The sequence below is a fragment of the Papaver somniferum genome, chromosome 9 (assembly GCF_003573695.1).
Source record: "Papaver somniferum cultivar HN1 chromosome 9, ASM357369v1, whole genome shotgun sequence".
NCBI lineage: Eukaryota > Viridiplantae > Streptophyta > Magnoliopsida > Ranunculales > Papaveraceae > Papaver > Papaver somniferum.
In genome coordinates this window covers 53,939,724-53,956,318 of record NC_039366.1, presented here as the reverse complement: position 1 = coordinate 53,956,318, position 16,595 = coordinate 53,939,724, and the positions used below count along the sequence as shown (strand labels likewise).

General features: G+C 38.9%; 2 protein-coding genes across 2 annotated transcripts; one reads left to right on the top strand and one right to left on the bottom strand.

Annotated features, from left to right (window-relative positions):
* Positions 1–707: 707 nt before the first annotated feature.
* On the top strand, positions 708–4,742 carry LOC113309283 (RNA polymerase sigma factor sigF, chloroplastic-like). The gene is made up of 9 exons (XM_026557710.1): positions 708–925; positions 1,774–1,919; positions 2,162–2,289; positions 2,423–2,623; positions 2,724–2,985; positions 3,080–3,310; positions 3,614–3,754; positions 3,859–4,056; positions 4,207–4,742. The coding sequence occupies exons 1-9, from the start codon at positions 844–846 to the stop codon at positions 4,492–4,494; spliced, it is 1,677 nt and encodes a 558-aa protein (XP_026413495.1). The 5' UTR covers positions 708–843; the 3' UTR covers positions 4,495–4,742.
* A 178-nt stretch (positions 4,743–4,920) lies between these two features.
* LOC113309284 (amino acid transporter AVT1C-like) lies at positions 4,921–9,504 on the bottom strand. The gene is made up of 10 exons (XM_026557711.1): positions 9,268–9,504; positions 8,901–9,101; positions 8,009–8,343; positions 6,709–6,923; positions 6,181–6,605; positions 5,934–6,069; positions 5,671–5,836; positions 5,537–5,580; positions 5,320–5,382; positions 4,921–5,218 (listed from the first exon to the last, which is right to left on the bottom strand). Exons 2-10 carry the CDS (start codon positions 9,077–9,079, stop codon positions 5,123–5,125), a joined length of 1,659 nt encoding a protein of 552 aa, XP_026413496.1. The 5' UTR covers positions 9,080–9,101; positions 9,268–9,504; the 3' UTR covers positions 4,921–5,122.
* Between the last annotated feature and the right edge of the window lie 7,091 nt (positions 9,505–16,595).

Genomic DNA, 16,595 nt, shown 5'->3' with positions numbered 1-16,595 from the left:
TATAATGATATAGTTATATTGTTGGGTCTAGCTGGTTTGTCAGTCCGACTGGCTGGATTCAGGTAGGGATCGGGCCAGACCCTAATTAATCATTCTGACGAATCATTCACGAATGATTCCTGAATCGTACCGAACTGTCCGAATTCATATGATACGACCGAATTATTGGAATACCGAACCAGATATGTGCATCATATAAGAAATTCGAATTTTTCGTGAATAATTCGGATTTGCTTAAAATTCGTTCGAAGTTGCGGAGTAAGACTCCAACCAGTGAGCTGTTTGTTTGTTTTTGAATGATCTTTTGTGAATTATCTATATAATATAAAACTTGGTCAAATATCATATTTTGTGTTCACCATAATCCTAAAAATGTCCTTTCGATTAATTTGATGTATGCCGAATTTTCAATTCCAAACTCATATCTGTAAAACGAATTATACACGTACGTCTGCCGTTCCGAACTACTGCCGTATTTTGTACTGTTGACGGACTTTTTAAACGAATCCAACCTATCCGAATCCGTATAATTTCCAAACATATGCCGTCTCGAACTCCTCTCGTTATCCCGAATTGTTAACTAGGGGCCAGACTTTCCCGTATTGCAAAGGCGAAAGGCCTAATTCCGTAATTTTTAAAATTTGGTTTACTAGCGGGTACCCCAGCTTTTTATAATACAGTAACCTCATCTTCTAGAGAAGTGACTTCTGATTTTGAAAGGCTTGGAAGTGTTTGCACAAATTTTATCTACTCGTAACTGAAATAGCACTGGCACTGAACTAGTAGCATCTTACGAAATCTCATGTAGTAAAAGGAATCAGAAGTAGAAGAAGAAGACCAACAATGGAGGCAGGTCGAAATTTACTTTCTTCTCCTCCATTCATACCTTCAAAACATCAGCTGAGAAATGCTCATCCTCTCTCTGGTATTATCACACTACCCACAATTTCTCTTCTGTTTGGTTTTATCTGTTTCATTACTCTTTACTTGTCATGTTCTTTTTTTTTTAGATAAAGGTTTTAGTTTTGGGGTTTTGTAGAATTTAGAAGAAAACCCTTTGCTGAACTCTGAACTAGAAATAATTTATTGATATGGGTTGGTTATAGATTTCTCTAAGCTTGCTTCCCCAGGAATCTAATTTATGAGATCGTTATTATCGATTTATGTGTTTTAAAAAATTAGTGATGAATGAAAATCAAAGCAAATGAGGATGTGTATTAGAAGATAGCTTACCATAATTAAGATATAAGGAGGGGGGACATTTTCCTTAATGTATAATTAAAGTCGGAGTTAAAAGACATTTTGGAAAGCCGGATTGGAATCAATGCATCTCCCATTGAAATTTCGTGTTTTGGTATGCGGATTTTGGCTGATATAGGACTATCTGACATGATAGAACACCCAAGGAAGGTAGGTTTGTGATTCTCATTTCCTACATGAATCACATTCCTGGAAATGTAACTCCAATCCTTTCATCCTGACGTGCTATGTAGGTACAACTGGTACCCGTGTCTGCAATTCACAATGCATTGATTGATTTCAGATAAGTGTCTTAGCAGTGGGGAATCTTGGGAAACTTTACTTACTTCAAAACCAAGTTTCTTAGCTCATGTTTTATTTCATACTGGATAGTTAAATAGTGGTCCTTGATTGAAATATAGGTCATTGTTCCGTATTTTTTGTTTCTCATACTTAAACTGATGACTGTTAGCTTTTTCTAATAGCCTTTACATTGGGAGACACGGTTACTCAGTTTACCTTTTGATTTTGCAGTTGCGGTCCTTCATGAGCAAGCAGCTCTTGCAGTTACCGCTGTACAAACAACATCGACAACTAGACACTTTCCTGCCTCCGTCCTGCAAGAGCAGCGTGATCAGTTTAGGTCCTTATTGCACTTACGTGAGGAAAAACCATACCAGGTGAGGCTTTATTAGTTTCCTGTCGGTTCTATATTATCTTATACAACTTTAAGAGGTGATGATTGAACAATGTGACAACTCTTGCTGAAAGTTTTTATCTTATGCAACTTGGATTTGACACATAACTCATCTACGAACAGTTGATGATCAAGTGTATGGTTCGCTTTCTTGTTTATGCATCATAGTGTTTCAGCAAAATCCTTTCTGTCCATTTTGTTGGATTTTAACTTTTGCTTGTTTAGGCAGCATTGGATAGGACACAGATAGATAATGACACATCACTCAATCAAGAAAAGAAAGAGCACGGATCTGACAAATATCTCAAAGACTTTGAACGCCAGTTGCTTTACTCTCCTGGTTTATGGTATTTGTAAGATAAATCAGGCCCATTTCCTGTCACTCACTTCACTTCATTAAGCATTTGTGTTTGGAGAATATGACCTTTTAATCCTTTGTACAGTCTTCAGTCTCTCAACTTGTGTTTGTGCCAATTTTTATTGCAGATCACCGCCCTCGCAAAGGGAAAATAGAGTTTCGTCCTTGGACATGCAATCTATGCCATCCGACACGGATGAGGAGCTGCATGTTAAAGCATATGATTTACTTGCGCTTGCTAAGCAAGCTGTACTGGTCTCTAAACAAGCTGCCTCTTTAATTGTGGATTCTAATTCAAATTTACACAATGCTAATGAATTGATTCCAAGGTTTGGTTCTTACCTGATATTATATGCTTTTGTCTAGTATTCTCCTTTCTCTATGCATCATCTTTTTACTCTTTTTCATTAATTTTGAGCCCTCTTACAGTTTTGGAATGAATGATATATCTCCTCCAGAGAAAGAAAACATAGTGAGATCCACACGGCTTCTTGAGAGGCAATCTAAGAAACGCAGAGCTCCTAAGTCGGCTCCCTTGGGAGATGAGATTTCTAGTTTAAGGACAACAGACAGGCATCACAAAACGTCACTCATTGATCTGAGTGATCCACTCCGGCTTTTCCTGTCGGGTGCTGAGGCCAGACAACTTTTGACTGCAAAGGAAGAAAAAGAATTGTTCATTCAAGTTCAGGTATGTCGTTGAGACACTTACACACCAAGTATATTGACACTGTTTGATAGATTACTAAAATTCAGTTTTGTGCTACTTATGTATTATTGAACAGGAGTTGACAAGATTAGAGGAAGTGAAGCAGAGGCTTCAGTCTCAATTTGATCGTGAACCAACAGTAGTTGAATGGGCTGAAGCTGTTGGGATGTCTTGTGCGACTCTGCAGTTGCATCTGCATTCAGGTCATAGAAGTCGAGAAAAAATGATCTATTCCAACTTTCGTATGGTGGTGCATGTGGCTAAGAATTATCAGGGGAAGGGTATGAACCTTCAGGATTTATTGCAGGTAAGCGTAAAAACTTGAGAATAAGTTTCTAGATTAATGAATATAGAAACAAAACATAGGTTGAAACTGGTACCACCAGTATATATACTCTAGTACAAGATAATCTGAAGAAGGATGTGTTCTATTATCCAACTAATCCAGCACAGAATATGGAGTGCAAAATGATTCTCTTTCCTTTTTTGATGTTTATTACTTCTGTTGAATGTACGTCTAAGTGATGCCAATTGTTCCCTGGTATGTGTGACCAATCATCCATGCTCTATCAGAAGTAACTCTAAACATTGTATGTTTCTCAATTTGTAGGAAGGAAGTAAAGGCCTTATAAAGAGCCTAGAGAAATTCAAGCCTCATGCAGGTTGCAGATTTTCTACATATGCATACTGGTGGATAAGACAATCAGTTAGGAAGGCTATATTTCACCATTCTAAGTCGATTCGTTTACCGGTAAATACCTAACTTGTTACCTTTCTCAGCCTCAATTCTGTTGCTGTACTCCACTTATTTGCACTAAAACTAGTCCTTTCTTATAATACAAATATTGTTTACAGGAGAATGTGTATAATGCCCTACGACAAGTGAAAAATGCTAAGGAGGTTCTCATTAAAGAGGGACATCAACCAACAAATGAGGAGATAGCAAAACAGGTCGGCTTTACTGTTGAGAAGTTGGAAAGACTGCTAGTTACCACAAAAACTCCCCTCTCTATGCAAAGGCCAATATGGTCAGATCAAGCTACCACCTTCCAGGTATTGATTTGTTTCTTTGAAATTTATTTTGGAGAAAAACAATAATCTAACAGATCAACTTCCCCGTTACCCGTAAACAAAATCTGGTTCACTGATAAGGATAAAAGAGGAATTTTGATGATTAAATCAGCTCTTAATTTACGTTTGCAGGCGGTCACCGCAGACCCTAAGGTTGAAACCCCTGAACAGGGTGTTTCGAAAGATCTCATGAGGCAGCATGTGCGTAATCTTCTAAGTGTTCTTCCCCCTAAGGAGAAGCGAATTATTCGATTGCGTTATGGAATTGAAGACGGAGAACAGAAGTCCTTGGCACAAATTGGTGACGTATTTGGATTGTCAAAAGAGAGGGTCCGACAGCTAGAGAATCGAGCGTTAGACAAACTCAGGAACTGCTTATCTAGCCAAGGTCTAGAGGCTTACACAAATTTACTAACGTAAAGAGGTATAGCTACTTACGAGCACACTATTTATCTATCAGATGAGCTTTCGGTAATGCTATTGTTTTGATCACCTCCCCGTCTGCATTTATATTTTTCTTGGATTTATATCCTGTAATTGATTGTACATATGAATGTCTTTTGTGTAACTTTTTTGATTTTCTTGTTGTACTTTCATCAAGAACATATAAAGGCCAAAGATTTTCGACACTAAATCTCTTGTTAGGTCTGGTTGTCGGTGTTTAGCTTTTTGAAGAGTATTCGCTCTACCTAGATGCTTTACTGACTTATTATTTTTGGTGTTGTCGAAAGGAATGTGATAAGAATGTAAATGCTCGACAGTCTCAACTGTCTAATTAGGATTGCTCAGAGTTCATTCACTCCCTGATTTCCTTGCCAGGTTTTCATTGTTCATTGGAGCACTAGAGAAAAAATATATGATTTTGTATTAGTGAAAACGATCGATGATTTCAACTGCGGCGACTGCTAACAACAAAGGAAAAAAGAGGTAGAACTTAAGATGTTTAAGAGCTACAAATTCCAGAATCTAATCGAAACCGCCGAAGAAAATGAAAACCATATAAGTGAATTTCGACAAATGTGCTCTGCCTTGCTTGCGGCTATGCGTCTCAACCCAAGTTTTCGATGATTTTGGAGATGGCCGAAATAGTTCCGAAGGTTGATGACACAACTCCTACTATTATAATCATAATACAGAGTGACCCCTGTTTAAACAAGAAATAAAGATTTATAAAACAGCCGAAAAGAAAAGGAACTGCAAAAATGACATGCAAGATTGGAGAGGTTTTGAGCATAATGGAAATACCTGCAACCATGTCACTTTACTCCTTAAGATGCCCAGAAAGCAAACACAAGGAAGAATCAAAGTCTGCAGGTAAAAATGTGTTTTTCAATCAGAAAATTTTTGTAGACATAGTGAGTTGCCAATCCTCAAAAGTTAAAAGCTCTAAATTTGTATGCGACTCATGCCCTCTACTAAGAAAAGAAACTTATAACAAAACTGTAGTCAATTAAGAACTTACAACAAGCATTGTCAATAAAGATCCGATTAACGCCATGACCAAACCTGAAAGATATTAACAGGAAAACATGAAAATCTGCTGAAATAACTTATGTTTTCAGCATAAGCTATGGATAATTCAAGAATGAAACATACCAAAGAAAGGAATGGTAAGCCCGACGAACAAAGTAGAGAACACCAATAATGTTCTGATTAGGATTGAATACATTGGTGACTTCATATGGCTTGATGGTATCAACTCCTCGATACACATGGCTACAGGTGACATGGTTAGAGCATATTTGGTGAATGGGTTTACTACCTGCCAAAGAATTAAGAAGAAAACTGCAAAACAAGTTAACAACTCCAGGTTTAGCAATCGTGATTCTCAAATAAATCATGTAAAGAAGAGAATATACCGTAGTCCAGAGAGCGATTTTTGAAGCAACCAAGTCTTGTGGCATGTTAAGAGTAAACTGGGACAGTGTTGACTCACCAAACATACTGTACCCCATCACTGCTACCACGCCATACATCAAGGTAACAATAGCAAAACTGCAATCACGAAGGAAGAATCAGGTTTTAGTTAGTAATTCGAAGCTCGTTATTAACAAGTAAAGCTCCCAATTTCATCACTTTGTAAGTAATATCTCTTGGCAGATATACCTTGTCAGGAGAACCGATGTGTACTCTCTAGGCTTAGCCATAGAGGTATAAATGTTAGGAAAAACAGCATGGCCAGAGTAACAGTAACCATACAGACCAATGGCAACAGGAAGCGAACCAAGATTAAGAGGTACCCCTTTACTGTGAATTCCAACATTGTCAACAATTCCAACCCAAAACAAGCAAGCTACTACCAAAACTGAAGCAACTACTCCTCCAGCTGATATGTAACTTAGAAGACTGAGATCTTTAAGCCAAACAGTAGGGAGAACAGCAAGTGTACTGATCACCGCAAAAAGATGACGCGAGTTCAACACCAGACCTCCTATACTCAAATGTGCATTCGGGAATAATGAAGATAAGTTATCGCCCTCGAGGATTATGTATTCCACACAACAAGCGTATAGCTCAGCGTATAATATAATCTGCATTGACCATGAAAATATTCAATGAAGATGAAATGTAATAGCTAGGGTAACAACATTCATCTGCAGCAAATGTACTAACTTCAAGACAGCTACTACTTACAGAAATGATAAATCGACCGGTGGTGCCGAAAGCAGCTTGACCAATATCGGGATAAGTTTCAAGGCCAGGTTCACTTTCCAAGCAGTACCGCAAAAGAATTCCAGTGTACAAAGAGAGTATAGAGAAGATGAGAAGTATAGATAATCCCCACCATCCACCTTGTTGTACAGCATACGGTGTCGTCAATATTCCAACTCCGCACAGAACATTAATTCCTGCAAAAATGGAAGATATATTACAGTTTTACTTTAACAGTAAAATTAATAATTACTCGACCACCACCATAAAAGAAAACTTCAACTCAAAAGTGAAAATATGGAAATTTTGATTGACCTTGGTTTCTTTATGTGTGGATCAATGCCAGTACACTTTTCATCAAAGAATTATTTATTTAAAAAGAGATATTATTGTGAGAAAAATGACAAATCTATCTGACTGGGCACGTTTGGACTGTTCAGGCATATGGGTCAGTTCACAACTCACACTAGTCACTAATATAAAAAATCTTTAGAACATGCTTCATTAAATGGAATAAGATGACACTAGAAAACAATTAACAAGCTGAGGAAGTGGGCTGAGATCTAAAAACAGAACGAGGTCTTGTCTGTTGGATGTACACCAAACACCATATCAATCAAATCGTTTTTTTGACTAACTATGATTTCCCATTAGCATATTTCCCTTAACAGTAATTCTCACAAAGTCTGGGAATACTGGGAGCAATGGGGTAGAAATTATTCTGGCTGCCTCACCTAACAATTGATACGACAGCTACTGGATCAGGAGACAACATAATGAGAGAAGGATAGAGATGAATTGGGATTTTGATCTATTCTCCGCGTTTATGAAACTTCTCGACCATGTGATCATGTGTTGAATGTTGTTGGACACATGCATCAAAGTTCCGTTCCCATTTCAACATAGCAACTTGATGTACTGTTATGTTCCCTAATGTTGACATTCATAATGATACTTTTTGGTGTTAGGTTTCGTGTCGCCGCATATACTTATGCATCAAAGATGATCCTTGAACCGCCAGATAAGCTCGGTTGTTTACGGAGCTTACTCAACTCACACCACGTGTTCGAGATTTCCTTTTTGATGTTTTTCTTTCTTTGATTTGATTTAATTTGACCAGGTTCTTTAATTTCGTGGTTACATGATTATTAGATTACTCAGCAAGCACACGTAATGACCTAATTTTAACCAAGAAATGATCAAGTCCTAATTATCAAAATGAGTCATCCCTTGCCACCTTATGCATGTGTCAAAAGAATACAGCAGTGAAGAGTGTACTTACCATTCATAACAGATTGGCCATAAGTGCTATGGCGAGGAAGCGGTATTTCATGCGAGACTTTAGATGAAGGTCTCAAGTGGATATCTATCTTCTGTATAGATGACTTTCTACCACTTGGAATAGGGGGAAGTAACGAATGAGAACTTTGTTTCTGTGGCGTTTGTTGGCCATGCGTAGGCAACAATGGCTTAATCAAATTTGAGAGCACCTCTGGCGTATGTCGCCTTGTTAGCGATGAGGATAAGAAAGAACTGCCAAATTTAGACAGTGAAGGTGTCCCTCCCAAAAATCCAATGTTTGGTGATGCTAAACTACCATACATATCCATGGATTGCCTGAAATAGTTGGAACAAAATAATTACAATCCAATTATTACGGAAATACAATTCAATTCAAATTTCATAATTTACTATTTACTTGTTATAGCAATTTTAATGTCTATGAATTTTATCATTTGGAAATTCATTTATTTATGAGTATAAGAAAACAAATTCATTGAATTATTGGGAGAAGAACACTTTATGAATGACAATGCGCCACCTACAATGCTGATGTTCACAAAATCCAGACGTCAATGCGATGTGCCATTGGCCCTCACGCAATGTTCTTCTTGCAAATTTTTTATTTCAATTGGGGTATTAGTTAAGTCAAATTCTTACTTAGTTATTTGATTAGTTTATAAAATTTCTTAATACGTGAGAAAAAAGAATCCAATGCAGTACAGAATTTGAAATACACTAGCTAATTCTGAAATTCCACCAATCACTAATTTATTAAAATCACATTTAAAAGTGGAAATTATAATGAAAAAAAAAGTTTATAGAATCATAATTAATGAGAATAAAACAGAGAGAATGAAAGGTAATTGGTTAATGGTGTTTTGTTTAATTACCTGTAACTCTGTGGCCAAGTAGTGGTGTAAGAACTAGGCCTGTTTTGCTGTTGACTACCTTCCGATGAATTATCGGAAGAATCCGAATCGTTTCCTTCTTCCCCGTCTCTTTCCGATACTCTTTCATCCTCATCGTCACTTTCAATGTAGAAACTTTGGTCTGAGACTGAATTCTTCATATTTTCACTTGTTTTCCAAATTCTAGACAATTGAGAACAAAAGTAGTAGATAAATTCAGATCTAATGATAGAGATGCTACTGCAATAATGATTGATAAAGAGAAACAAAAGTGGTACTACTTTTGGTTTGTCAGTGGAACAAAAGTACTAAAATCCTGTAGAAGTTGAAAGAACAGAATTGGACTTACAACTGGGAGTTACGTCTCAGAGAAGAGGCTTAAGTGGATGAATCCCGAGAATTATATCAAGACAGGAGATCTGAGAAGTATTGGAAAGTGATAATCTGTAGTATCTTTTTGGCTGGGGATTTTCCAGAATCTCTGAAGATTCACACAGAAAGTAGTGGCGGAATAATCCCCAGAAATATATTATATAGAAGAAGAAAGTATTACTTGCTTTTTTCTCACTGCTTCTTTCTGTTTTGTTTCTCTAGATGGTTGCTGATTTGTAATATTTATAATGAGGAGGAAATTTAAACAATGCTCCTCATCACCGAAACATCGGATACAGTATTGGGCAGCACGACATAATTACTGTCTTCCTAATTTGGGTTTTACCGCGCGCTAAGGTGTTATTTGCGAAACCTAATCCTCCAATGACTCGATGACTCGTGGGTCTCCAAAAGAAACCCAATTTAAAATTTCCAAAATATTTGATGCAAGGATTCGTTTTTTTTAGAGATTTTTAGTCGCTCGTTAAATTTAAAGTGCCCAAAACCCTTGATGTTTACGGCGTGACCGGTAAGAAAAAATAGAATCATTTCTTAGAATTATTTTTGATAAAATAAATAGCTTGTCAGATTTTTTTTTTCCGAAATCTTATCCTCCGGTGACTCAAAGACTCATGAGTCACGAGTCTCCATAAGAAAATCGAATTTAAAATTTTCGAAATATACGTGTCTATCTTTGTAGGATCAGAATTTCGCGACAACTATACGCTCGCGAAATTCTTAACAACGCATTACAAAAATGTCGCAGAGCATTTTGAGAAGCGACACAATAGGTGATATTAGCTTAAACATAAGAAAAATGTAATAACGTTGCGAAGATTAGAAGATCTGCGAAATTAACATTTGTAAGCTTGCGATATCATCGCAAGCCAGATCCGAAATTAGGAGAAATCTTAACTGTATACGAGCTGTCATCCACTAGGTAGCATCCTATATAAAGAGAAAGGTAGGAGAGAGAAAAGTAACTGGTATTATTATTATCTTCTTATTCTTCCCCAAAAACCAGAGAGAGAGAGCTCCAAACACTCATTAATGGAGTCTCAATGTAATTCAATGATCATAGTGAAACCTAATCCCGTGGATGTAGATCAAATTGATCGAACCACGTAAATCTTGTGTCTTATTTTCTATTTTCATTATCTTTATCTTTATTTTTATATCAAATAAGTTTAGATATAGAAATCATAGTCATGATAATACAAGGGGTGTGTTGTAGGATTTCCTGCAACTACAACCTTGTTGCAAGGCGGATCTGTTTCTTGATCATGAAGAGTTTTAGTCGCCCATGAAATTGAAGGAGCCCAAGATGATGTTTATGGCGTGTCCGGTAAGAAAAAATAGAATCACTTCCTAGAACTCTTTTTTTTTTTGGTCTAAGATAATAGATTTCATTTTAAAGAAGAGATTACATATTCAGAAGAAAGTCGGGTTTGTCACCTAACCATTCGCTCGTTATATTATTCCCACTATAATGTTTTGCTGCTTTATCAGTTAAAGATAGAAACATTCTGTTGACAAAATCTATTCTTGAGAAATGAAAATTGTTCAAAACAAATTGACAATCATCTAAAATAGTTTGATTAAACCAATGGAAATACAATTGGTGATTATTATTATTCGGATAAGTGATTGCACTCTTTGCATCACGTCGAACGCAGAAACTGCCAATGCCTTTGTCTTCCATCCATTTGATTCCTTCTAGTATGGTAATGCACTCTGCTTCTCCCGTTATTATTGTTGTTCCTTTGATGAGTTTGCGTCCTCGAAGGTCCCTGCCATATCAGTCAAAACAAGCTCAAAACCTGTTTCATTAGTATCTTTGTCATAGCTTGTATCACAGTAAAGTATATGATAGTATCAGACAAGCCACTGTTTTCCGGGGTCTTAATAGGTGCAGGTGATCTAACTGGTTGAACATTTGTTGCAGGCGTACAATGAGCCATGCATGTCACCGCTGGGATTTATAACCAAAAACATCTGATATTTTATAGATCACTTGGATGGTAGTTGTTTTCACACAACATATGTTTTGTACCTTGACAACTTAACTGTTGTTGAATATGAAGCTCATCAATAAGAGGAAAGAGATGTCTATGAAGAAAGTTAAGGGTAGTATTGGTAATGTTATCTTTGAGGAAGATATGTGAGAAGAAGAACATCCTGATATACCTAAACAGAATAAGAGAATGAAAAACTCAATTCTAAACCATGAACCCCCATAACATCCATGTTACACCACCAAAGACTCTTGATACCGACATTGCTGCTAATATGGGGACTCAAACAAATGTGTTGATGAACTTGAACGATTCAGACGCAAGTGTCTCTGATCCCACAAATAGATTTCATGAAGATTCCTCTCAGGTATATCCTAAACTTCAAATTTTAAATTTCCATACTTTTATTTATATCAACAACTACTTAAAATTTTAATCTAGTGTTACCAATTTTCATAAGAGTTATGTTAGAGAACTGCTCGGTCGAACTCGCAATTTTTCTATCTCAAGCTAGTTATTATTGTTAGGCGCACAAAACCTTTTCTTGATTTCTAATCTACTTAAGTCAAGTCTAGTACTAGGATTAAAGTATGACACAATTTCATTGCAGTTACAGATACATGTATCCAAACGAAAAAGTTGATGGCACCCTCTCATTTTCAAGCTATGAAAATCATCCCATGTAATTGAAATGACTTTGCTGCTAAAAACACTTGGAATTATATTTATGATATAATTAAATGCTTAACCCATATATCATTTTTTTTACAAGAGACAAAAATAAACTCATACAAAGTTCTTAGATTCAATAGACCTTTGAGCTTCCCAAACTCTTTTTGTGTTCCTTCCATAGGTAAAGCTAGAGGAATTTTCCTGTTATGGAAAGATGGGCTAGTTATATATCATTTACCAATGATAAGAATATGATACATTGTCTAGTTCAAAGTAACCCATCTAAACCTCAGTGGATTCTTTCTTGTGTTTATGGCTCCCCATACCCTCAAAAAAAAAAATGAACCGTGAAATTCAATTATGATTTTGTGCGACCTGTACCACATTTCTGCTCCTTGGGTGCTCATAAGTGATTTGAACACCATTCTCCATATTAAGGAAAGAGCTAATAGTGCAAGTACTTCTGATCAGTCCACTAAATTTTCTCAAATTGTTCATGATGTCGGCTTAAGAGATTTGGGTTATCATGGTAACCAATTTAGTTGGAACAATAATAGACATGGTATCGACATGAGTTAAATCTAGATTAGATAGGGATCTTGTAAACTCTAAGTGGATTTTACATTATTCTGAGTCTTGCCTTAAACATCTACCATTATATGGATCTGATCATTGTTCTACATTTCTAGATTTATCTCCTAGCACATTTCGCAGTTTCAAAATTTTTTTTTTAATATGGCTAAGAGATAACACTTGCAAGGCTGAAATAGAAATTTCATATGCTAAGCACTTTAATAGATCTATGGCTTATATACTGGATCAAGAGCTACGGAAAACAAGAACATACCTATCCAAATGGAATAGCGACGCGCTCGACAATGTTCAAGGTAATTTAAAATCTTTACATCAACAATTATGCATTCTTCGGCGACCGGACTCAACATCGGATAATACTCAACTAGTATAGGAGGTTGAAAAGAATATAAACGAATGACATGCGCGGGAAGATGAGTTTTATAAGAAAAAAGTCAATAAAAATTATATTCAACGAGGTAGATGAAAATACCAACCATTTTCACTTGCAAGCAAACAAGAGAAAAATCAAGAAATTACATAGTCACCAGAGAAAAAGGATAAGAGTTGGTGCAGTGGTAGAGATAATTTGGAAGTGCTCATGAACTCTCATTTTTAGGATATCATGAGTACTCCAAATCCCTCTACTGATGATCTTCTTATGAATTTATTACCAAGATATGTCATAGATGCAGATAATGAAGTATTGACCAAAATATCTGATGAAGCTGAAATTATTAACATCCTAAAATCCATGCAGCCGTGTATTTGTGGGTGAAAACCGTTTCTGCTGATTTCAGTAATTTCGGGTGTGTGGGTGAGAAACGAATTTAAACCCAAAACAATGTACTGCATGGGAGTACTTTTGATTCGAGAGATCAATCTGTACAATCCTGGCCTAAACCAAGAAATGGTCGTTCCAGGCTTGCTTCGGTCACAAAGTGAAGGAGAAGGGTTGGTCTTAGGGAGGGAAGCGAAGAAAGTGTTGAGACCAGAATAATTGATTCTGGAAGTGTGGGCGTTTTTGGTGACTTGTATCAGAAAATTGAACTGGTGAGTTGAATGAAAAGCTACCAGGTGATTTCTGGATGTGGTATTGTTCTCCTGACCAAAACTTTTTGTTTGGTGGAAATAGGTGAGACCTATTTATACAAGTCGTAACAAAACTTACCCTAGTCTCGTAGGAAGTGGAAACATTTGAGTGGTGGAAGAAAAGACTAACGTGTAACCGTAAGGTGTTATGCTTCCATGATGAGGGAAGTGAATTCGTGTAATCGTCAGTCATTATGCTTCCATGATGAAGGAAATGAATTGGTTACACCGTTACTTTTACCACCACTAATTGCCCTACTTCATGACACTTTCTTGTAACGGGCGCATTGCACGCTGCATGTTGTAAACCGCCAGACCAATACCCTGATGAGTATTCCCCAGTTTGTGACATGTTTTGATGTCTCGAGTGTTTTTGTGGAAAACTTGTAGCAGGTTGTTATGTGTGGCATGCCAGTGTCCGTGGCATAGAGACGTGCTAGTAGCTGTGGCATGGTGGCATGCCAGTAGCCGTGGCATAGCGACGTGCTAGTAGTTGTGGCAAGGTGGCATGCCAGTAGCCGTGGCATAGCGACGTGCTAGTAGCTGTGGCACGGTGGCATGCCAGTAGCCATTGCACAGCGACGTGCTAGTGACTGTGGCATGGTGGCATGCCAAGCTGTGGCACGGTGGCATGCCAGTAGCCGTGGCACAGTGGCGTGTCAGTAGCCATGGCATAGCGACGTACTAGTGGCTGTGGAATGGTGGCATGCCAGTAGCCGTGGCACAGCGACGTGCTAGTAGTTGTGGCATGGTGGCATCCCAGTAGCCGTGGCATAGCGACGTGCTAGTGGTTGTGGCATGGTGGCATGCCAGTAGCCGTGGCATACCGACGTGCTATTAGCTGTGGCATGGTGGCATGCCAGTAGCCGTGGCATAACGACGTGCTAGTTTAGGGTTTGGCGTCATGGTCGCTCAAAAGTGGCCACAAGCCATGTTAGTTTGGTGGCGAACTTGGATGGCTGAGATTGCATCTCAGGAGGAAAGGTAGTCGTCGATCATGGATATCTTTAATTGGCAGTGGCGCGTTTGGCATGCGCGTCTGGCGTGCGTGTCTGGCATGCGCGTGCAGCATGCGCGTCTGGCATGTGCGGCATGCGCGTGCGACATGTTGGCACGTTTTGGGAAGTTGGCGCGTTTTGGGAAGTTGGCGCTTTCGGGAAGCCGACTTAGTATGGCGACCTCTTTTGAGGCTGCGTCCGGTTTGGAGCAACCTAATTGGTCAATGAAAGTAGGGGGGCGGCAAGCTAGGGCGCGACCACTCTTCTAGTGCGCGTGGCGAGTTTAAAGCGACCTGATTGGTCGATGGAAAGAGGGTCGGCATGCTATGGCGCGACCACACTTTTAGTACGTTGTGGCGGATTTGGTTGCCTAGTTTGTCTAAGCATAGTTTCGACCAACGGGGTCTAGTATACTGCACGGGGCGCGGAACTCTAATTTTGCAAATTAGTCGGGTTTATGAGTTTTTTGTGAGTTATCACAATAATTGGCTGGATTTTGTATGCTTCCACACAAAAATCCTTATCTACAGAATGCAGTGTACTTTCCGTCTGAGCATTTTGTGCGATGGACTTAACTTTGGTACTTGGAGGTTCATGCTACTCCGCTGCGAGTAAACATAAATCCGTCATTCCATACCGATTAAAGGGTTCCGCTGGGGAACATAGCACAAGAAAGTACTCAGTGGGTCTTGTATTGGCGAGGTGCCGAAATTTACAAAGTGTTATGGATAAAAGTGTATTGAGCGGCTCAATAAATATGTCGGTGGAGAGGTTAGTACTCGCAGCACCGCTTCCTTGCAGAGTGACGTCACATCAGATGCAAGGTTTTACGATTTTAACCCTAAGCTAAAAACCACCATCAACATTAAGTCCCCTGCTTAGCACGTAACAGTGGCATTGTTGCGGGGTAAGCATGAGATGGTGACAAACAAGAGTAAAATCGAGAGAGCAAGACGTGAAGAGATCGCCAAGTAAATTCAACTAACCTTTAGTGGAAGGCATGAGAAATATGTGATCCTTGTGCTGGCGGATTTTGCATAGATTCATCTTGGCCATGGGTCGTTGGCACCAGTGCGGCATCTTTGGCTACTGGTTAAGGAATGGCTCGTGGTCCTGCTGGCTAGAGCATTGGCTAGGATGCGGTTGACTTGGGCTGCGGATGACACTGCTAGCTTGAAGTTACGGATGGCGCGGCTAGCTTGGCATGGCAGATGGCGCGACTAGCTTGTAATGACCATGGGGGGTTGGCGTAGTGCTATCTTGGCATGGCAGATGGCGTGGCTAGCTTGTAATGGCCGTGGAGCGTTGGCATAGTGCTAGCTTGGCTTGGACGCGGAATGGCCGAGGAGCTGCTGGCTTGGCTTGGACGTGGAGATGACTTGGCGCGGATAGCTTGAGCGCGGAGCCATTGGCTTAGCTTGGGAGCGGAAGGCTTGGACGCGAAGATGACTTGGCGCGAAGCCATTAGCTTGGGCGTGGAAGGCTTGGGCGCGGAGATGGTACTGTCTAGGCGCGGGAATAATGGCGTTGTCTTGGCCGCGGATTGGTGGCGCCATGGAGCGTTGCCTCTGCGTGCCCGGTTACCTTTTCCGTGCATAGTTTAAACAAGACATCTTCCTCCATCCTAATTCCAAAAGTGTTGCGCTTATAAAAGGAAACCTTCTTCTACCAAAACTCCAAAAGTAATATATATATAAAAGGTGTCGCACATCTTTTATTTTTGTAACATTGACTTTGTTTCCACGTCTCCGCGTTAGCAGCAAAGCAGAGAAGTAGGCGAGCGCACTCTAGGTATGTGTTCCAACGTTTCTTCTCTTCTTTTTTTTTGTCGGTGCAAACCCTAGCCATAGACATATTCTCCATAAAGAAATACTTTTGTATGAATGATTCTTCACTGCTAGCAGTATCGTAGTAATATTAGTCGTCACATCGATAGTAAGAAGGCCAATTATTAT